This window comes from Ceraceosorus guamensis, assembly GCF_003144195.1.
Source record: "Ceraceosorus guamensis strain MCA 4658 unplaced genomic scaffold IE81scaffold_4, whole genome shotgun sequence".
In the NCBI taxonomy this organism is placed as follows: Eukaryota; Fungi; Basidiomycota; class Exobasidiomycetes; order Ceraceosorales; family Ceraceosoraceae; genus Ceraceosorus; species Ceraceosorus guamensis.
Window position 1 is genome coordinate 245,312 of NW_020289999.1, and position 19,251 is coordinate 264,562.

At 56.2% G+C, this 19,251-nt stretch overlaps 6 protein-coding genes across 6 annotated transcripts; 3 read left to right on the top strand and 3 right to left on the bottom strand.

Moving 5' to 3' along the window:
* The first annotated feature begins 77 nt into the window (after positions 1-77).
* On the top strand, positions 78-1,553 carry IE81DRAFT_319923 (RNA-binding domain-containing protein). The gene is made up of 5 exons (XM_025512868.1): positions 78-443; positions 525-697; positions 776-950; positions 1,061-1,208; positions 1,293-1,553. Exons 1-5 carry the CDS (start codon positions 293-295, stop codon positions 1,444-1,446), a joined length of 801 nt encoding a protein of 266 aa, XP_025372796.1. The 5' UTR covers positions 78-292; the 3' UTR covers positions 1,447-1,553.
* IE81DRAFT_319924 (hypothetical protein) lies at positions 1,483-3,946 on the bottom strand. Its single transcript, XM_025512869.1, has 9 exons — positions 3,710-3,946; positions 3,513-3,630; positions 3,384-3,426; positions 2,955-3,316; positions 2,695-2,863; positions 2,535-2,620; positions 2,274-2,470; positions 2,094-2,201; positions 1,483-2,010 (listed from the first exon to the last, which is right to left on the bottom strand). The coding sequence occupies exons 1-9, from the start codon at positions 3,814-3,816 to the stop codon at positions 1,677-1,679; spliced, it is 1,524 nt and encodes a 507-aa protein (XP_025372797.1). The 5' UTR covers positions 3,817-3,946; the 3' UTR covers positions 1,483-1,676.
* Positions 3,947-4,251: 305 nt separating this feature from the next.
* On the bottom strand, positions 4,252-7,852 carry IE81DRAFT_319925 (hypothetical protein). Its single transcript, XM_025512870.1, has 2 exons — positions 7,453-7,852; positions 4,252-7,378 (listed from the first exon to the last, which is right to left on the bottom strand). The coding sequence occupies exons 1-2, from the start codon at positions 7,463-7,465 to the stop codon at positions 4,527-4,529; spliced, it is 2,865 nt and encodes a 954-aa protein (XP_025372798.1). The 5' UTR covers positions 7,466-7,852; the 3' UTR covers positions 4,252-4,526.
* A 630-nt stretch (positions 7,853-8,482) lies between these two features.
* Positions 8,483-10,757, bottom strand: IE81DRAFT_319927 (Clavaminate synthase-like protein). The gene is made up of 3 exons (XM_025512871.1): positions 9,524-10,757; positions 9,161-9,449; positions 8,483-9,076 (listed from the first exon to the last, which is right to left on the bottom strand). The coding sequence occupies exons 1-3, from the start codon at positions 10,568-10,570 to the stop codon at positions 8,610-8,612; spliced, it is 1,803 nt and encodes a 600-aa protein (XP_025372799.1). The 5' UTR covers positions 10,571-10,757; the 3' UTR covers positions 8,483-8,609.
* Positions 10,758-10,944: 187 nt separating this feature from the next.
* Positions 10,945-14,571, top strand: IE81DRAFT_339220 (hypothetical protein). The gene is made up of 3 exons (XM_025515565.1): positions 10,945-11,627; positions 11,718-12,214; positions 12,296-14,571. Exons 1-3 carry the CDS (start codon positions 11,242-11,244, stop codon positions 14,263-14,265), a joined length of 2,853 nt encoding a protein of 950 aa, XP_025372800.1. The 5' UTR covers positions 10,945-11,241; the 3' UTR covers positions 14,266-14,571.
* Positions 14,572-17,138: 2,567 nt separating this feature from the next.
* Positions 17,139-18,649, top strand: IE81DRAFT_344539 (kinase-like protein; the record flags this gene model as incomplete). Its single annotated transcript, XM_025515820.1, has 4 exons — positions 17,139-17,243; positions 17,319-17,630; positions 17,740-17,968; positions 18,093-18,649. 4 exons carry the CDS (start codon positions 17,139-17,141, stop codon positions 18,647-18,649), a joined length of 1,203 nt encoding a protein of 400 aa, XP_025372801.1.
* Positions 18,650-19,251: the final 602 nt, after the last annotated feature.

The window sequence follows — 19,251 nt, forward strand, 5'->3', positions numbered from 1 at the left end:
GTTTGGTGATCGATGCATGCACAGCGCGAGGGACTCTCACTCTTGACTCAAACTACCATTTGCGGCAAAAAATTCAAGTGCGTTTTAGAAGTGGTTCTGTGCGGGTCACGTGTCGCGCTGCGTGGTGGTGAGCCCAGCTCGATCCACGATTTACACCGCTATCCGCTCTTGCGCACGCCCACCATCCATGATCACGACTATCGCATCGCTGTGCGGCTTGATTTCATCACCTCTCCCGCCCGTGCACACCCCGAAGTCCTTGAGCTGATCAAGTCTTTCCGTTGCAGCCATCATGTCTGCAGAAGTCGAGATGGCCACCGGAGCTGACGTGGACGTGCCCCAAGCGGTAGGGGTGGAGAAGACGGATGAAGCAGCTTCCAACCCTCTCGCCGCCAACCGAACCATCTTCATCTCAAACCTCAATCAAAAGATTAAGTTGGATGGTGAGCACCAATTCGGACCTATTGCAGCATTTACGCACCTCATGCTGACCTGTATGCTGAGCACCTTGCACTTCTTCGCAGTACTGAAAGAGTCACTCAAAGGTCTTTTCTCTTCCTACGGGGACGTGCTCTCCGTCACAGCGCACAAAAACGTGCGCATGAAAGGACAGGCCTTTGTAGCGTTTGCAGATTCGCAAGCCGCCGAGAAAGCTGTCGGAGAAGTCAAAGGTTTCCCATTGTATGGTATGCCCATGGTAAGTGTGTTTAGAGGGACTTTGCTAAGTACGCAGCCCTACTCGTCCTGACCCGCGCACCTCCTCGCGCAACTCTAGCAACTTGAATTTGCGAAGACGCGATCGGACGAAGTCGTGAAGCAAGATGTGGGTGGTGAAGGGACAGAAGCCTTCGAGGAGCACAAGAGGCAAAGGTTGGAGCACAAGAAGAGGCAGAGAAGGGGAAACGCCATGCGTCGCAAAGAATTGGCCAAAAAGATAGCTGCAAAGAGAGGTGAGTCGCGCAACATAAACTCTACCACATGCCTGATTTCTTGGCTGCGCTTCGTTGGTCTCCGACAATCTGCTGAACGTGTGATGGATCAACCTTTCTGGTGATCACAGGCGAGGCAGTGGATACCAATGCAGCTCAACCTGCCAAGCGCCAAGAGGTGCAAATGCCAGACGAGTACCTTCCCCCAAACAAGATCTTGTTCCTGCAGAACGTCCCTTCCAGCGTTTCCAGAGACAACCTCGAGGTCCTCTTCCAACCGTGCGTGTGCTGGCAAAGGTCTCAAATATTCTCTGCTTCTCCTTGCGCTGACACTTTCCCCTTACCTTCCTCTTTCAATCGCAGCTTTGCTGGATTCACAGACGTCAGACTTATTCCTGGCAGACCTGTCGCTTTCGCAGAGTTCATCGATCCCAATGCAGCTTCCATCGCCAGGGACGCTCTCAATGGGCACACGTTCGAGAATGGAGACAAGCTCAAAGTCACCTTTGCAAGGTAGACGCGGTCTAAATCTCGCGCCTCACATCCTGTTCAGAAAAGCTCAACATGGTATTTCTTGCAGTGAGCAACTTCGTAATGTAACAATAGCGCTATCTCGGTTCGGTCTGAAACCAATTCGCAAATGCTTCCAAATGCGCGCAACTTCTGCACTGTAAAGGGTTCAAGGTAAGAGAGTTGTCATCACAAAAGGCAAGGCGCATGGCGGGGCGGAGATGACAGCGCGTCTGATTAGACTGCAGCAAAGTCGTGCCTCTGAGCTGGTCTTTGATTCGCCATGAGCCTCTCAAAGTCTTCTTGCGCTTCTCGATCGTCGCCAAAAGGGTCTCCATCATCTTCAAGCACCGGCTCCCCGATTTGCGGCCGATGAGCTAAAGGCTCGAACCCAGCATCGCGGTCGTACGCCCCCATGTCGCCCCATCTTTCTGCACCGGTCGCACCGGTCGCACCGGCCCGAGCACCGCTTGACCCTGCCTCGCCGTCGGAGTCTGACTCGTAGTCAGAATAATCGGACAGCGTGCCGGTGTGGCCACGCGTGTGATTAGTCGCTTGCCCAGCACTGTGCCTGGAGGTGCCAAGATTATGGTGGTAAGCACCACCATTAGAGGCGATGTTGCGATAGCACTGCTCGTGTCACAAGCGACTCACGAGTCTGCAGCATCAAAATCGAGGTCGATGAGATCGCGCACAGGACCCGAGTGACCTCCCTCGACGCCGCTTCGGATGCTTGACCTGTAGCTGTTGTGTCTCTCAATGCTGCGAGATCGTCTCATTTGGTATAAGCCTAAATTTGACTTGTGTTCACGTCGGCCCTGGCGAGCGACTCACCGCATGCGCTGCCTATCTTGCAATTGATCAAGCTGACCCTCTGGCAGATCGAGATGCGCATCGGCAATTCGCTTTCGAACGATTTCAATCTCGGCGTCCTCCGCAGCTATGCGCTCCTGCTCCCTTTGCGCCGCAGTCTTGCTGCTGATAGCAGCAAGTGGCTCGTCATCGCTGTCGACATCTGCAGGTTTGAGGAGCTGTGTTTGGGTCCAAACAGTCAGCCTGGCAGCCCGAGAGACTCAAAATGGAAGCTCATTTCACCTTGTCGTAGAGCTGCAAGGACAGGATGATCTGATCGTTGGCCGAGATGAGACCTCCAAGGAATTCTTCGTCTCGAACAAGTTGCACTGCCCGCGCAGAACATGAGCAACGGACACGTCAGACCCAGCTCTCTCGCTGAAGAGGTGGCGATGCAGCTCACCATATCTGACAATCTTCTTGCGCTCTGCCTTGACCGCAGCTAGATAATGCTTGACACGCTCATTGTCGGACACGTTCTCTTTCTCGCGATTGACGTGCTGCAGAGCATTGACGAGAGAAGTCGCAGCTTGCTGACTTGTCGCCAGCGATGACAAGATTTGAGGCTTCTCCTGGCTCGACAAAGAGGCATGAGCGAATCTAAGTCAGCCTTCCCATATTGGACGCTCATCCCTGAAGTGGCCTGGATGGTATTGGACTTACCTTTTCGAAGTTGAAAACCACTCGAGGCTGATTCCCGCGCTGTTTGGCTTTGCGCTTGTCTTCCTCCTTCTGCAAGCGCTCGGCCGCTTTCTGATCGCTCCTGATCTGTCTCTGCCTGTCCTCCTCTTCTTTCCTCTTCCTGAAAGCCTCAGCCGCCTCACTCTTGAGCTGAGCGTCGCTCTTGCGCCCGCCTCCGCAAGCAGCATACAATCCGGCAACGTGCCTCATGGTGGGTTCCGATTTGTACTGGATCTGCCACTGCAGCAAGAGCCTCATGAGCTTCTTGCGCACCGATGCGTCGACGAGCGGGTCTTGCGACATGAGCTTGATGCGCTCTACAAGCTGCGGATCCGCGAAAGAGGCTGTGAATAGGGAGCAGTGTTAGGCAAGGAATATCAGGCTCCATCGCCGTTAGCTTCAAATGCTCACTCTGATATCTTGGACCGCCATTCTCGACCGTCGCTCGCAGCATCTGAAGTGGGATGCGGAGAATAGACGGCAAACCACATCAGAACGTACTCGCAGCTACATAGAACATAAAGTCCGAGCCCGACTCACAGTGAGTGCTCGCTTCTGCCCGTGAACGCTTCCATACTTGAGCTTCTTTCTAAGTGCGCGAGAAGCCTCTGCAGGTCCAGTAGACTGGATGTTGATCGCATCCACCAGCTCGATGATGCTTGATACAGCCGCAAGACCCGCACGGCAAAGTCAGATGCCACCGTCGCTCTCCGAGCATATCGCATGATCTAACTCACCCCTCATAATCATCCTCCTTGTACGCTTCAGAGCTCAGTCTGTCGATCCACACCGAGACCGAGCTGAAGGGCTTGCTCGTGCCCAAAGCTGCTTCCAGTCGATTCATCTCGGTCAGCTCCGACGCTGTGCCTGCTGTCCGGTTTCTTCAAAGTTTTGCAAAGACAGTAGCGATGTTGTCAATGGGAAGCGATGGGAAGAGCGAGGAGCGGCTGTTGGATGTGGAGACTGATAACACGATGCAAGTGGCTCAGACTCATCATTCCCCGCACGCAATCGCGCCGCTATACGCGCGCCAGCTTCCACGGCGTCGCTTCGCTTCTCTTGAGCGCTCCGCCGGCGATGCATGCGATGCTCATGCACAAACCTCAAGCCACACAACAATAAGAGCAGCATGCACTTCTCAAACCGTGCGCGCATCGTGAATGCAGCGCGTCACCGCGCGCGCCCTCCTCCGACTGGCTAACCTTCTCATACGCAGACGGACCCTGATGCCGGTATTCGTGGATGGATGAACAGTCACGCAAGTCATAGATGGCAAGACAGGTTTGGCACAGTTGAGATCGGCTGCACAGGAGTTGCCTACATTCGTGAATCGCTGAACTGCATCAGGTACGTGCACAACGGCGTGTGCAGCTCTCACGGCGGTAGTGAGCATCAGGAGCGCTTTGGGCGTGCTATGGGGATAATATGAGATTGACAAGTAGTGCACGATGATGTTGATGATGAGGGCAAGAAGCCTGTGCTAATAGCGAGTGATATGATTAGAAAGTGTTGAAGCGAACGAAAGCAAGACTTGAAGTCGAGGAACGGAGCGCACTATCTGCCTTGTCGGGGCATCGCGGGCGTCGCTTCGTTACACTTGCTCGCTTCCCAGCAGTGGTCCGTGCCTTCTTCCGGACCTGCTTCGGGGCCGAGACTGCTCGAAGGTCCCAAAGCCAGCAGCGACCCAGCTCTGGACCTCTTGGCCATGTACGGAGCAAGGGCTCCCGCGTACACTGGACGGCTGAACACAGCAACAGCTTCCGTCTGGACGACTTCTTGATCAGGAGGCGGATCGACGCTTCCGCTCCTGCTTCTGGAGAGCCGCTCGGCTTGTGCGCCAAGGAAGACCGAGCTTATGGGACTAGACCGGCCGCTTTCTAGCCCGACGGACCTCGTGGACGAGATTCGACGGCCAAGAACGGGTCGGCCCGGTGCAGACGCAGCATCGCGATCTGGACCTGCGGGAGTGTAGGCATCGCTGGCGTCTACCTTGGCAGCAGCGATCTCGTCGTTTGGGCAAGTTTCGGCGGAAAACATGCTGAGGTCTTCGAGTGACGCGGTCAGACTAGACATGCCATCAAAGCCTCGATCTAGCCCATGGGTCGCAGTAGCCGCCAGGCTGAAGCCTGGAACCGGAGATCCTGTGCGCTGTGCGATCAGAGGGGATCTAGACGCTCCCTTGCCACGTGCCTTTGTAGGAGAAGCTAACCCTATCGCGGTGGGTGACAGTGGCCGAAGCGCGGGAGGTGACGAAGGGCCGGATGATGTGGCTCTGGGTGTGGTCTTGGAAGAGGACGGCGACGTCGGTCTCTGCAAAGGCTGGTAAGCTGGCGTCCGCCGCAGATTCTCGGCCCAAGCATTAAGCAGTGCACGATCATCGGGCACCTCCTCGGGCGGCGGAGACATGGCCCGGTGGGTCAAGGCCCATTGCGTCGATTCTGCGTGAGCTTGACCGAGCTTGTCGCTGCTCTCCGAGAAAGGGCCTTGAGCAACGTGGCGGTGGTGAGGCGGATTAGAGGGCGGCGACATGACCTTTGGTGCTAGCGATGCCCGAGACGCGCCTGACTGCGCGGTGATCGAGGCACCCTCATCGTGCTCAGGCTGCGTGTGGCGCCCGGCGTCCAATGTCGGAGGATACATCGTGCTGCCACCCCGCCGGCGTGAGCGGTGTCGAGCGCCATCGTCCATCTCTGCAGCCTGGAAGCAGACGGGACCGGCCTGCGTAGAATCGATCGAGCGGCCTGAGCCGCTACTGTGCGTGTCATAGGTCGTGGAGAGCGACTGCCGCCTAGGGATGTCGAGCGGCTCGTGAGACGGTTGACGACGCATGCTCGCAGCAGCCTCCCCTGCCAACACAGCTTCCGCTTCGAGAACAGCTGGATGCGAGCCTTCGATGCGCTCACGGGACAGGTCGCGTTCGCGCTGCAAGGTCTCTCGAGCACGTCTCTTTGCTTGGATCCACTCCTGACCCGGACCGGTATATGTCGCCCACATCGCAGTGGCCGCACTGCCGCCAGGTGTCTCGGTTACGGTGGTGAGCTTTTCCGAATTGTCCGGTTGACTTGCAGCAAAGACGACCCGAATCGTTTTGTGCAAGTAGATCTTCCGCGAAGCAGTCTGCAAAGGTTCAGCTGCGGCTGGATGACGCCCTGCAGGCAGGTTGCCCACTGCGCCAGTGGAATGCCTGGATGTCCGCTGTGAATGTTGTGGGTGACTGTCTAAATCGGAGCGGCGAGCTCGAGGTTGTGGCGTAGGGGGGCAACAGAATTGCAAGTGGATTGCATAGCGGAGCGTGTCACGGTGCGAATTACGCAGGTCTGCGGGCGACCTGGGCGGAATCTTTGGCGAAGCAGTAGTTGTCTTTGCGTTAGCATCTGTGGCACCCGCTGTGGCGACGTGGCTCTTTTGTCTGACGAAAGTCTTGGTCCCTGGCGGCATTTCTGTCAAGTCGTAAGGCACCAAGAACAATTTGACGGCAGTCAGGTTTGGATTCTTGATGACGAGCTGAATCTGCCCTTTCGGTGGGACTCGATACCCAGGAAACAGAGCCGGCTTAGCACCCGTGCCGCCGAAAACGTCTCTCTCGACATGGGTACGCTTGAGCTGAGCTGTCCCCTCCCTATATGGGTGAGACGAGCGTTCTGGCAGGCCAGAGCTTTGGGTTGCTCTCGAGCTCCCCGGGCCATCCTCAGCAGACTCTGCGCGTGGCGCGCGATAGAGGCTGTCCATATAGTGACGCTCCAGGTCGACGGTGCCAACGTATGGTGTACCAGGGGCAACTGTGCCTTCCCTTGCTGAAGTGCCATCCAGCGCATAAAAGTGTGCATCGAAACGGAGCTGTAGGTGGGGTGGACACCTGGGCGCCGAGCCTAGCTTGCCCAGGCCAAGCACCCCGAGCTCAGCATCGAACGGCAGAGGTCGGGAGGGGTTGGTGGACATGCGGCCGCTCAGCAGAGACTCTTCATAGCTGCCCACCAAGCTGCTGCTAAGCGTTGCGGTAGGACTTGGACCGCCTGGGGCAGAAACGCGGCGGCGTGGAGAGCCAAGCCCTGCTCTTGGGGAGACTGGACTACCTGGCGAGCCAGGAGTTGCCCTGCTCCATGGCGGTGAACTCGAAGATGGTGGCAATCCCAACATTGCACTCGTGGAGCTTGATTTGAGTGCTCTTCGTCGAGCCATGTCCAGCTCCTGTCCGCCCAACTGCGACCCTTTCGCAGCCTGCAGTTGCTGACCTTCAGGCTGGGAGACTACTCTCCGGTACGACCTCCTATATGAAGTCGAAGCTTCCGACGCATCGTCGAGATAGCATTGGGGTGGTGTGCTAGCTCTCAATGTTGCGTGGCCATTGGTGAGCCCAGTATCGCCCCGAAGGGCCGAGCGGCTCAAGGGGCTGCTTGGAAAAGCAGCTTCAGAACGAGATAATTGGTCATCAGCACTAGCCCGCAGGTCTTCGCACAGAGTACTGAACATGAGCACTCACAATTCCAAGTCATAATGTAGAATCCGCTGGCAACACTCAGCTACCTTTTGCCGTTATGCCAGAGCTCGCATTCATGGTGGAAGCAAGAGTTCAGGGAAGCGAGAGCGCTCTCGGCACCCGTCACTGTAGGGGAATCAAGGAGAGCTGAGCTGAGGTGTTCTTCTCTGCGCTATGCTGGTAGATCGCAGCACTGCTGGTCGGGCCCGTATGACTGGCAAGGTTGGGATGTCGAGGCCGAAGAGGTGATGCTTGAGGAGAAGCAGCAGGTGTACGCTGGTCCAGTAGGGGCTCTACAAACCAGATGTGAATGCGCATGCATTCGTTATTCACGCTGCCCAAATCATTTCAGGCAGACAGGCACGCACGCACGCGAGCACCAAAAATTGCGCACGCATCAACTCGCCTTTTCGGCGCATTTAGGGTCCGGTCCGCACAACACCTTGCTCCAGCTATATAGCCCGCCGCGCGTCAGCACGTCGGGCTGGCAACCGGTACACATATATGTCACAGTCCCGGCACCAAATCCCACCGCATGGGTTCTCTGAGCCCGCGATTGCTGAACCATTGATCAAAGCTCCAGTCATGGTCCGGATCGGCTCAGATCGATAGCCCGCTTTGCACAGGGCTCGAATGAGCGTTACGCTACACCGCACCGCACCGCACCGCGATGGTCGTCTTGGGGTGCTGCTTCGAGCGACCATGGGTTCGGGGCTCACACGGCAATCTGCATGCAGCACTGCAGGCTCGAGCGGGTCACATTTGTGCCTGCATGGCGGCGGCAGCAGCAGCTGCTGCCACCTACACCTTGCAACGGAATGACTCGACGGCGCAGGGCCATCCGGTCGAATCGTGAGTAGTCACAATTAAGTCACGAGTACCGAGTACCGTTAGGCACGACTGCATGGTAGCAAATCATGCGCTCGTGGGCCAAGTGATCCAGACATCACAGCGATTACCTTAGCCACAAAGGATGCACCACCACCGCGATCGCACCACAACGGTGACACAAAGATCGATCACGAAAGAATGTTCATTTCAGGTCAAGTGATTGCGAGTGGGTTGCCATCTTGTCGCACCTGCGTCGTCAGCGGCACTGTGGCTTTCGCAAGCAGGTGAGACGCACGAACGTGCTGTGGCGCTCAGACTTACCTACCTGCCTACCACGGCAACTCGCCGATTTCTTCCGCATCTTGTCCCAGCAGGTCGAAGGCGAATCCAGTGGAAGCAGTGATGCTGCTACTGGTAGCCGCATCAGCTTGCGGATCTTGCTCGCTCGCTCTTCCGCTCTCAGCCGCCTCCTGCGCTTTCATCCTGGCCCACCAACCGCTGCCATTGCGTTCTCTTGCAACGCGTCTTCCTTCACGGACTTTTCGACGCTTGTCAACCTCCTGCAAAGCTTCTTGCAACAAAGGCGCATCGTAGTCCTTCAATGCGTCGCAAAAGTCTCGAAAGAGATTGGCTGGGGCGCACTCGTTGTCGTCGTCGTCGTCGTTGCCGGCCGCCCCGTCTGCTGCGCCAGTCATGGGTTTGAAACCTGAAACTTGTTCGGGCCGAGACTGCATGAAATCTAGCACGCCAGCCAGCTCCCTTCGCGAGACCAAATTTTGGGTGAACGCGACAGATTCTGTGAGAACAGTGGAAAAGGCGACGGTCAACACGAGACCTGCTCAAGGGGTTCCGCATGAATGTGCTGCGACCTTGTGCTCACCTGTGATGTTGACGACCAAGTGCCACCATCCAGCTGGCACATAGACCGCATCCCCCGCTTCACACCTTCCCTCTTGAAGCGAACCATCCCCCTGTGGCCCGTGCAGAGTGCGCGTCCTATTCAAAAAGTCGATGGCCCACTCTGCGATGCTCAACGGTGCTGTTACGTCGGCCTCGTCCGCTGAGACGTACACACCTGGAGGCGTGACGTGGGGAGGCAAAAAAAGCCAGTACTTTGTACCTGACAGGACGGCATTCCAAGCCGAGGTTGCGTTTGGATCTTTGTGCCACTGCGATGTAACGTGAGACGTGGACGTGTCAGTAATGCGCTAAAGTGATCTACGGCCTCGACTGAGCCACTCACACCGCTGCCACTCCTCTCTGGTCCAGCAATGACCCATCGATAGTCTGGGCGACGCAAGCCCAGCAAGCCAAACAGATCATGATCCCATGTGCCAACAGCCTGGCCATTCTGCTCGTGCCGAAGGCCGAGCAGATGCGGCACACGCCAATTGTCTTCTATCCGAGCGGGCAGCTGAGCATCGAAAAGATACAGCGGCGATTCGTCGGGCACCATGTTCTTTGGATCGCTCAGATCGTAGCGTTGAGCTCCCTGATTGGCGGCATAATCCAGATACGTCCTTCGATTCGCACGCATCGCTTCGGCTTGCAGAGGCTCTTCGCCAGCGTTGTCGCATAGCTGCTCGAGCGTCCAACCGGCAGCTCTCCAGCCTTGCGTAGCGTCTTTGAAGATTGCGGGCCTTTGTGCTGCATACTCTTGATCAAAGCGCTCAAAGGATGTGCCATGAGGCAGCGTGTCGATTGAGCAACCGTCTTGCAGCGTGAAGCGTGTGTTGGCGAGCCTCCATTGATTGTACAAGACGTCAGAGTAAAGACCATCTGCTCGCGGAGGTGAACTCAAAGGAGGCAGTGCTTGCTGCTTGCCCACCACGCGAGCGTAGGTGCGCCTCCAATTGCCTGCCCACTCGCTCACGAAACCTCCTTGGCTGTCCGCCAGAGTACGCTCGCGCCAAGAACCGTCATGCCCTGCGTATGCCGCCAAGGCTCTCGAGACGCGGCAGAGCCTGGCTAGCTCAGCTGAGGTCAAGAACCCAAGTGTGTGCAAGAGCAATTCGTCCGGTAGCGCTGACAGATGACCCAGTGAAGAACTTCTGAATTTGGCGTGGTCGGGATCAAAGATGGCATTGGCAGAAGGTCTTATGCCAGCTGGGTGGGGCGAAATATGCTGAGATTGGAGAGCATCCCTTTTGCGTCGCTTGTAAGGTCTCGATACGCCTGCCGTTGAGCGCTGCTCCTTTTCAAGTTCGGGCTCCTGTATGCGCACGCTTTTGGGCGTTGCCCGTGCAACACCAGGGCCAGTGCCTGCGGCTGTCGCTGTGCTCACTGGCATACTTGGCGATTGTGAATGCAGTGCGAATACGAGTAGCGGGAGCAGAGCAGGTATTTGCGGCCACGTGAGCAACTCAAAAGGCTGTGTCGGCAGAGCAGATCGCGATCTCATCAGTTGTTGGTGGTGAAGAAGCATACCGTTGCTGCTGCTTCAGCAGAGGCCTGGTCCAGCCGTGAACTCTGATGGAAGATTTCATGTTGCTGCATGCTGCATGAAGCTCTCTCATCGCCGCGGACTTATAGCTGTTTTCCCCATGCACTCACACTCCCGCGCACCAACAGAACAGCGCGCGCCCTATACGGTACACGCGCGGTCGATGCTGCATATGTGCGAGCAGACATTCACGATTATTCTTGATTCACAATTGGTGAGTGCTGATGATGTTGCTCGGCTCGACTCCTCACGCACGTCGCACTCTCTTGACTGAACGTCGATGCACCAATCCATGACAGCATTGTGATTGTGATTGCTTTCCAAAAACCATGCACGTATCGACGCGCACTACTGCAATGGACATCCGACTTTGACTGCCACCACAACAGCATCGATCGAGGAAGGCGCACTCAATTGCACGCCCTACTGGCTACTGGAACCTCTTCGATCTCATTCCTGTGCGCCGGCAGCGTTGAGCAAGACCGCACCGTGCCTCGCATGGCTGAAAGCTCCACCTCATGACCTCTGAAATCATGTCACCTCGAAATAGCGCCGAGCCCGAGCATTCAAGCTCTCGACGTGGCGACGCGGGAGCAGCCTCACCGACAGATGATGTTGATCGCTCGAATGACGCTGATGCGACCCACCTTCACACGCAGCGCGGGGTCAAGCGCTCGAGAGATGATGAGGATCAGTCAGACGCCGGACCAGTCTCAGCAAGAGCTCGCGGCTCAGCATCAAGCGAAGCGGGCTCCGGCGCGGCGGACACAGCTGACGGAGCGACTTCAGAAGTCAAAGGCGCAACACCAGTGGTACACAGTAGTCGCGATCCGAATGAGGACAAGGTCGCTCCAGGCTCTGCTCCTTACTGGCCCGGCTACATGAACAGTGTGTTCGGAAAGAAGTGAGTACAAGACGTCCTCTTGGGCAAGTCGTGCGATGCTCTTCAGGAAATGTGACTGACTCTGCTCCCGTCGGCACTCTGCCTACACAGCGGCGGACCTGTGCCTCGCAACTTGCCAGTCAAACGCTACGACGGCGAGCCTTTGACACGGGCAGATCTCCAGCATGCTGTGCTGTGCCATATCTTTGGTGACACGCAGCGCGTCTTTACGAATCCAAGACCGGGCACGCTGGATTTAGAGGGGCAGGAGCGACCCTTTGTGACGCCCATGTTCCCATACGGAATGGCTCCCACGTGTGCGCGCCCTTCAGATGAGAGTGCAGAGGAGCATGAGGCGTACCAGACTCGACTGCGAGCATGGCAAGAGGCTAGCGAAGGAGGCGATGAGGAGAGACGCAAAAGAGGATTGCCTTGTCCTGGTGACAAGCTTCTCACGTTCAAGGAACTCTATTTGGAGGCTCTGCTTTCCTCTTCGAGGTGCACCAAGACCATGCGCGATAAACTTCTCGCCGAGGAGGAGTACGCGGAGGATTTCGGGAAGGTCAATCTGCTGGTCAACGTTGGCCGAATCAACACCACTTTGGCTTGTGAGTAGGCATGATCACGCATCTGGCACAACAGACCCTTGATACAAGCCCACGTCTCTCTCTCGTCTGGCCTGTGTGCAGTCTACCCGGAGATGAAGACGGTCCTGCGGTCGTACCACCCGCTCGCTAGTCTGCAAAAGTGCGAGAACACCAGACGCAACATGCAAGACGCTCCCCGTATGAAGTCTCTGCTCAAAGCCAGTCTCATCGAGACCGAGAAGCCTGGGCCAGCTGGCACGAATAACGCTACAGCCGCCAATGCGTTGGCGAAAGCAGCAAGCAGCTCACATCCGGCTCAGGGCGAGGAGATCGGTGAAGTGGCAAGCAACTTCACAGAGCTTATCGCAAAGCGAAGGCGGCTCACAAAGTACGCCGCTCGAAAGCAGGAGCTGGGCGAGACTCGCGAGCCTATACACCCGATCACCAGCGTCATCAATATGGTATTTCTGCTACTCAACCACGCTCCCGATATCACCGCCATGCACTTTGCAGCGCCCCACGATCTGTACACTCTCTTCTTTCCTCATGGCGACTACCCTGTTCCTGCTCGTGAAAGGGCGCGCGTCTTTTTGTGGCTTGTTTGGCACTATCTAGAACGGCACGAGTACGTCCCACCGGACCAGCAACCACCCAATCCCTTCGACGACGACTTTTCCAGGAAATCGGCCGCAGATGCTGCCACTGCGTACGCCGGGCTTTCGAAAGAGGAGCAAGACCGCATCTCGGCCGAAGGCCTTTGGAGGGGCATCAAAAATCCCGCATACGATCCGGCTTCGCAACGTCGAGATGAACAGAAGGTGGCTCTAGCTAGTGCGCAGGTTGCATTGACCGCCGGCAAGCGCGACACCGTTCGAGAGCAGCTGCGCAAAGCGGGCGTTCCGCTCGGAGCTGCATCCAAGAATGTGGAAAAGGCGGATCCTGACGCAAAGGAGAGCGAAGTGGATGAGTTTCCCCCTTCTTCGACGTGGGAAGACGCCCTAGTACCATTGCCAGAAGAATATCTTCATAGACTGCTGGCTCCCAAATTGAGCGTGGTCAGCATCGCCGAGTCGGCGAAAGAGAACGTGGATGCTCAAGACGAGATCGATTGGGCATTAGAGGTACGACAAGATCGTTCGGCTTTCTTGCTCAAGGTACAACAAGAGGAACAGCTCAAGGCGACTGGAGGCTTGGAGTATAGCATGACGGAAGACTATGGCCGCGTCGAATCCCCCATGGATACGGATCCTGGCACCGATGCCAAGGGCCCTCGGTCGAGCCTTCCGTCAAGAGGAGGCGGAAAGGGTCTTCGCGGCAAGCCAAAGGGACGTGTGCCAAACACTACCGGAGGCGGCTCTGCTTATCCTTTGGCGAATATACTGGCGGCGGCAAAAGACCAGTCACTTGCCCATGCCAGACGCGAGTCGACCACTCCTGCTCAAGGGACTGGCGACGCCAATGCGAATGAGCCTGTAGGGCAGAGCGCTGCTAGCGGGCCTACAGGCGGGACTGAGCGTGCTCATGTCAAAGGCAGGACGGCGCGCCAGCTTCCTAGACCTCCCCATCTTTGGGGCCTGGATCTCTCCGTGCCTGCTGCGCCCAATGGCATCGCGCGCAACCGCAACATGTCATCAGCTGCGCACTTTGCTGCTCAAGCTGCTGCTCTCTCGCTACCGCGCACATCTTGGAGACGCATCCTGGAGCGCGCTCGACGGGGTGTGGGCGATGCTAGCTACGAGAGCGGCGATGAGGCGGTGTACGAGGAAGAAGCCAAGGACGAACGACCTCGAGGAGAAATTTCTAGGATCCTGAGGTGCTTGCGAGATACCCGAACTTTGAGAGGCCAGCTGCAGGTGCCTGCCAATTATCCTTATCCGAAGGAGTCCGATCAGGCAGAAGATGGTCAAGGTTTGTCCAGCGCAGACCCTCCATTTCCCTCTGTCCTCGCCGTCGGTCGTGCACAGCCCGCTGCTCGAGCCTCTGACGAGGAGATGAACGCAGATCTTGGCGAAGATGAGGACGAGGAGGAAGAAGAGGAAGATGAGATCATCGATGATGATGACGAGCTTTGAGGTCTCCCTCATTTGCTTCATTCGTGATCCCCTGTCATGTGAGGGCAAAGGTGATGTCATATTCATGGATACACGATCTTGATGTGTGCTCGATCGCTTGCGCGAGCCCGCGGTAGGCCGGTATTTGATTGGCAGTCTGATGGGTATATCTGGAAATCACTTCACCCGCCATGCGAGGATGTGCGAGGCTCGAGCGCGCGTTGTTCGATCTGCATTCAAATTGTTTTACACTCAATTGCCTACATGGGTGCGGCGCTTGGATTTGACACACTCTCGCGACTGCGTCATGAGGCCCGAGCTTTCTTCGTGAGCCGGGATCGAGGGAGTCTGTGCGTTCACGCTACCTATCACAGGAGCCAGAAGGCTCCAACATTTGGATTCTCATGATTTTGAATTTGATGAGTCCTGGATGGGTCAAGAGTGAGTCAAAGTCAATTCACGATTTACAGTTCGAGATCTCATCAACTTGGGAATTCCATACGCAAATGTATGATTGCGATGGCGCCATTGACGCCATCCAATTAGAGGAGTCACGAATGGTCTCATAGAGCAATGATGACGTGTCTCGCTCAGACTTCATGGAAATCCGAGGTGAAGCTTTCGCGCTTGGATAATTTGAATGGCCTCATGAAGCTGAAATATGCGTGCGACCTGAATTCGCTGACGGGTACAGTCGTTGCTATAAGTCCAATCGGACCGATTCTCAATTCAACTCAATTCAGACTTTGCGCGTTGGTCGAGGCACCCCGACGAAGAGGCTGTGTGGTGCTGTCTGTAAGGTCTCGTCGGCGTTTTGAATGAATGCATCGTTATCTCCGCGTTGGTCAACGGCGGGGCAAGCCAAGCTGCGCGCGCAACTCGAGATGTCGGACCTCCGGTTTGATCTGCGCACATGCAGCAGATGCAGCAGCCAGCAGGCGAGGCGCGGCGCGGCAATCATCGGGTGATCGCGGCTTACTTGGTGCGACCTTCGTCACGACTCCATCCGCGCTGTGGTCGGCATGTGTACTCATGTTAAAAGAGAATTTAAGCCGAAAGCTTCCCTTTCTGAGTCGACGTCTACAAGATCTTTGGAGTCAGTGCCATCAGGGACAAATGGACCGGCTTCTTGAGGAGCTTTCACGTTCCAGGGGAGCTAAATCGCCAAGTTATATACGCCCTTTTGGAGGTGGGGATTGGTCGCGAGACAATAAGCCCACAGAGCAATCAAGAATAAGGGGCCCTTGCGCAATGCTCTGCATGCCAGTTTGAATTCTATGACCGTTCGTCACTTGCGGAATTGAAATCGCGAAGTACCCATCATCAGGGATCGAAGCCCAAGAAAAAGTATCTCGACTCTTGACTCAACCTTGACCTTTGGTTAAGATTTATGGATTAAGTGTGGATCTGAGTGCGTGTTTTCAAGACGTGATTCCACTCGAATACTGCGACCTTAAAAAAAAAAAAACCCAATCCGAATGGTTAACCCACCTCAAACAGCCTGGCCTTATATTGATCTGGTTTCGTGCAGCCCCCCCGCGGCGCGTCGGTTGCTGCTGTTATTCTGATTGGCGCTGTCAAGGCTGCATGCATGGGAGCGCAGTGTGCGTCTACTCTACGCGCCGATGTTATATCGACGCCGCGAATGCTGCGCTGATATGCGTATATGCGTGTGACGCAGCGCAAAGAGCACAGTTTGAGTGTAGTGATAATCACTGAATCTTGAATCATGAATGGTAACGTTCAGATTCAATTTTGCCCGAATGCGCATGCAGCAGGCACTTGAGCAGCAACTCGCTGACATTGACGCGATGGCGCGCACCTCTCGCCTCATTATATACGCTTGCGTTCGCGCGCGCGCGTATATGCCCCTGGCCCTTCTGTGCATGCCGCGCGCGGGAGCCAACAAAGCTGCGCTGGGGCGCGGACGGTCAGCGGACGACCTTGGTTGCTGCTGCTGCTGCTGTGCACGCCAGCAGCGGCGGTGAGTCGACGAGTGGCTGAGCTGCCTGCGCAACGCTCTGCAAGCTCGGTATAGGTAGCGCGTGCGAGTCAGCAGCGAGGAGCATCAGCGCCAGGATCTCACCTGATGACGGCTGCTCGCGGTCAATTGCGTGGATGCTCCTGAGTTTTTGGGTCACCGCCGACATCATTGACCCTCTTGCTCGCTACACTCTTCACCATCATCCACCGCTGGCTTCACTTCTGCACCAGCTCTACACGCCCCACGCGTGTTTCTCTTCTCTCCCTCTTCGACCTTTCTCTGCTCGCTCGGTGATCAGAGACGAGCTTCGCAGTCAGACACGCCCACCCTCTGCCACGACCCTTCGCTGGGCTCCCACGAATCTGCCGCTCTCTTCGTTCAGTAGTGCTCTACCTAGGACGCTGCCACGTTGGATCTCCCGCTAGCTCAGGATCGCTAATCCTTTTCGCGCACGACGTCTCGCCGCACTGGTGACTGCCATCAATCAGACTTTGGCCTCTTAGCCTACCATCAACGTCCACGCGCCGCTGAGTGGACAGGGAGCAGCGTGACATAGACGAAAGCTGCACCGAAGCTGTTCGGACCCTCGCGCCAACACCTGCTCAGGTCGTTTGAGTCTGTCTACACACGAAGGGTGAGTGCGGGCTCGAGCCTTGATACATCGACTGTGGGCTGTTGATTGAGGAGCATTTACTTTTTAAGCGTTGACTGGCGAGCTTCCCTGACACCCGTCCCTGCCGTTCAAACACCCAGGCTCTAGTCAGACGTGACCATTCTCCAGGATGGATCTCCGTGTCGGCGGCAAGTGAGTACAGCAGCTGTTGCTAGTCTCTTAACGACTTGACTGGCCTCTCTGCAGCTGCCATGAAGCGTCGAGAGGCGGATTGATGCGACACAGTGTCGCACGAGGATGTGGGACCATGCTCGACTTGCCCACCTGCTGACTTTCACGCCCCTTGCGCGACACTTTGCCTGTCCATGTTCATCGATTGCCTCCTCGCCGCCACCTCGTAGGGTAAGCATGCACATGATGCTGGGGTGAAGAGCCATGTCCAGACGAGTCACTGATCGCACTAGTCTGCCTCCGTAGTACCGCATCGGCAAGAAGATTGGCTCAGGTTCGTTCGGTGACATCTACCTTGGCATCAACATTATCAGCGGAGAGGAGGTGGCCATCAAGCTCGAAAGCATCAAGGCCAAGCACCCCCAACTCGAGTATGAAGCCAAGGTTTACAAGACACTGGCTGGAGGTGTTGGCGTGCCTTTCGTGAGATGGTACGGCCAAGAGTGCGACTACAATGCCATGGTCATCGACCTGTTGGGACCTTCTCTCGAAGATCTGTTCAACTTCTGCAACCGCAAATTTTCGCTCAAGACCGTCTTGCTGCTGGCAGATCAAATGGTGAGTGGAGTCAAAGCTTGCGTGCTGGACTTTGGGCTCCATAGGACGCTAGGATTACATGTCGTGTGCCGCCAACCTTCTGACATGCATACTTGGATTGTACATTCAGATTTCGCGCATCGAGTACATCCACTCGAGGAACTTCATCCATCGCGACATCAAGCCAGACAACTTCTTGATGGGCATTGGCAAGCGGGGCAACCAAGTCAACGTCATTGACTTCGGACTGGCCAAGAAGTACCGCGACCCCAAGACTCATCTGCACATTCCCTACCGCGAGAACAAGAACTTGACGGGTACAGCTCGTTACACGTCGATCAACACTCACCTTGGTGTCGGTGAGTCATGAGAAACCTCGAAGCTGTGCAGAGTGACTCACAAGTCTGCCCTGCGCTAAGCTGACACCTTCATCACTCGCGCGAACATGCTATTGACCCACGTCGCCTCCTATTGCCTACGCAGAGCAATCTCGTCGTGATGATCTCGAGTCTTTGGGCTACGTCCTCATGTACTTCCTGCGAGGCTCTCTGCCCTGGCAGGGTCTCAAGGCCGCGACGAAGAAGCAGAAGTACGATCGTATCATGGAGAAGAAGATGACGACTCCGACCGAGCTATTGTGCCGCGGCTTCCCTTCGGAGATGGCAATCTACTTGAATTGCTGCAGATCTCTGCGCTTCGACGACAAGCCCGACTACTCTTACCTGCGCAAGCTGTTCCGCGATCTTTTCGTGCGCGAGGGCTTCCAGTACGACTACATTTTCGACTGGTCCATTCAGCAAAGGACTGCGGATGAGGCGCAGAAGATCTCTGAGCTCAAGAGCAGCGCTGCCACTGGTGCGCCCCAGCAGCAGCCCGTTCAGCAACTCCCTCGCCGCAAAGTCCTTGCTCAAGGAGAGGAAGATGAGGCTGGACTCAGGGACACTACTCGAGGTGCCGCAGGCTCCTACCAGCAAGCTCAGCAAGGTTCCTCGAGTCGAGTTAGACGCGAGGGCCAAGGCCAGCCTCAGCAGTGGTACTGAGCGGTCAGCCGCGACTTGTGCAAGGAAGGTTCGGCTTAGCTGTTCGCACAGGATGACCTACCCCAGTGATGATACGGTTGGCTAGACCCCTGCGCGGGTCCACCAAGTTTGACCAAACGAGCAATGTGACGGCCGAGAGTCGAGGAACTTGTTAGAGGATGGACGGCTAGTGCTGCGCCGCGAGAAGTGCTCAAATTGGGGGTCGTATGGACCGAGACGCATGCTCTGACCTTGGGCGTTGAGTGGGTGCAGGTGGCGACTGTCAGTCGTCCGCACATACGCACGCGAGGTACAGAGGACGGGGACAATCGAATGGTCTTGGCACTGGTTTTGGCACTGAAGATTTACTTTCCGCGTGTAACGCGAGGGCTTTGGAGGATTTACACAGTGGCATACATCTCGTTCCGAAACGAACATCGCTCCATATCTCCAAAGAAAAAGAATCAAGCTGCTGAATACTCGCACATCATCGCCACCTTCGACACTCGCGCGCTAGCAAAAGCATAAACCCTTCTCCAGACACAAGCCGCAATCCACAATCCGACAAGACGAATCTCAGTCTACGATCTCGCATGCACCACTCCGCGACTCTACGTAGTATC

Excerpts from the sequence above, each read along its gene's own strand:
- IE81DRAFT_339220 (XM_025515565.1), top strand. The coding sequence starts at position 11,242 with ATGACCTCTGAAATCATGTCACCTCGAAATAGCGCCGAGCCCGAGCAT. Across the intron at positions 11,628-11,717 it reads AACAGTGTGTTCGGAAAGAA|CGGCGGACCTGTGCCTCGCA; the intron begins GTGAGTACAAGA and ends CTGCCTACACAG. Across the intron at positions 12,215-12,295 it reads AATCAACACCACTTTGGCTT|TCTACCCGGAGATGAAGACG; the intron begins GTGAGTAGGCAT and ends GCCTGTGTGCAG.
- IE81DRAFT_319927 (XM_025512871.1), bottom strand. The coding sequence starts at position 10,570 with ATGCCAGTGAGCACAGCGACAGCCGCAGGCACTGGCCCTGGTGTTGCA. Across the intron at positions 9,450-9,523 it reads CAGAGAGGAGTGGCAGCGGT|TGGCACAAAGATCCAAACGC; the intron begins GTGAGTGGCTCA and ends GTTACATCGCAG. Across the intron at positions 9,077-9,160 it reads CTTGGTCGTCAACATCACAG|AATCTGTCGCGTTCACCCAA; the intron begins GTGAGCACAAGG and ends CTGTTCTCACAG.
- IE81DRAFT_319924 (XM_025512869.1), bottom strand. The coding sequence starts at position 3,816 with ATGAATCGACTGGAAGCAGCTTTGGGCACGAGCAAGCCCTTCAGCTCG. Across the intron at positions 3,317-3,383 it reads TGGCGGTCCAAGATATCAGA|CCTCTTTCGCGGATCCGCAG; the intron begins GTGAGCATTTGA and ends CCCTATTCACAG. Across the intron at positions 2,011-2,093 it reads GATTTTGATGCTGCAGACTC|GCACAGTGCTGGGCAAGCGA; the intron begins GTGAGTCGCTTG and ends TGGCACCTCCAG.
- IE81DRAFT_319923 (XM_025512868.1), top strand. The coding sequence starts at position 293 with ATGTCTGCAGAAGTCGAGATGGCCACCGGAGCTGACGTGGACGTGCCC. Across the intron at positions 444-524 it reads TCAAAAGATTAAGTTGGATG|TACTGAAAGAGTCACTCAAA; the intron begins GTGAGCACCAAT and ends ACTTCTTCGCAG. Across the intron at positions 951-1,060 it reads AAAGATAGCTGCAAAGAGAG|GCGAGGCAGTGGATACCAAT; the intron begins GTGAGTCGCGCA and ends TGGTGATCACAG.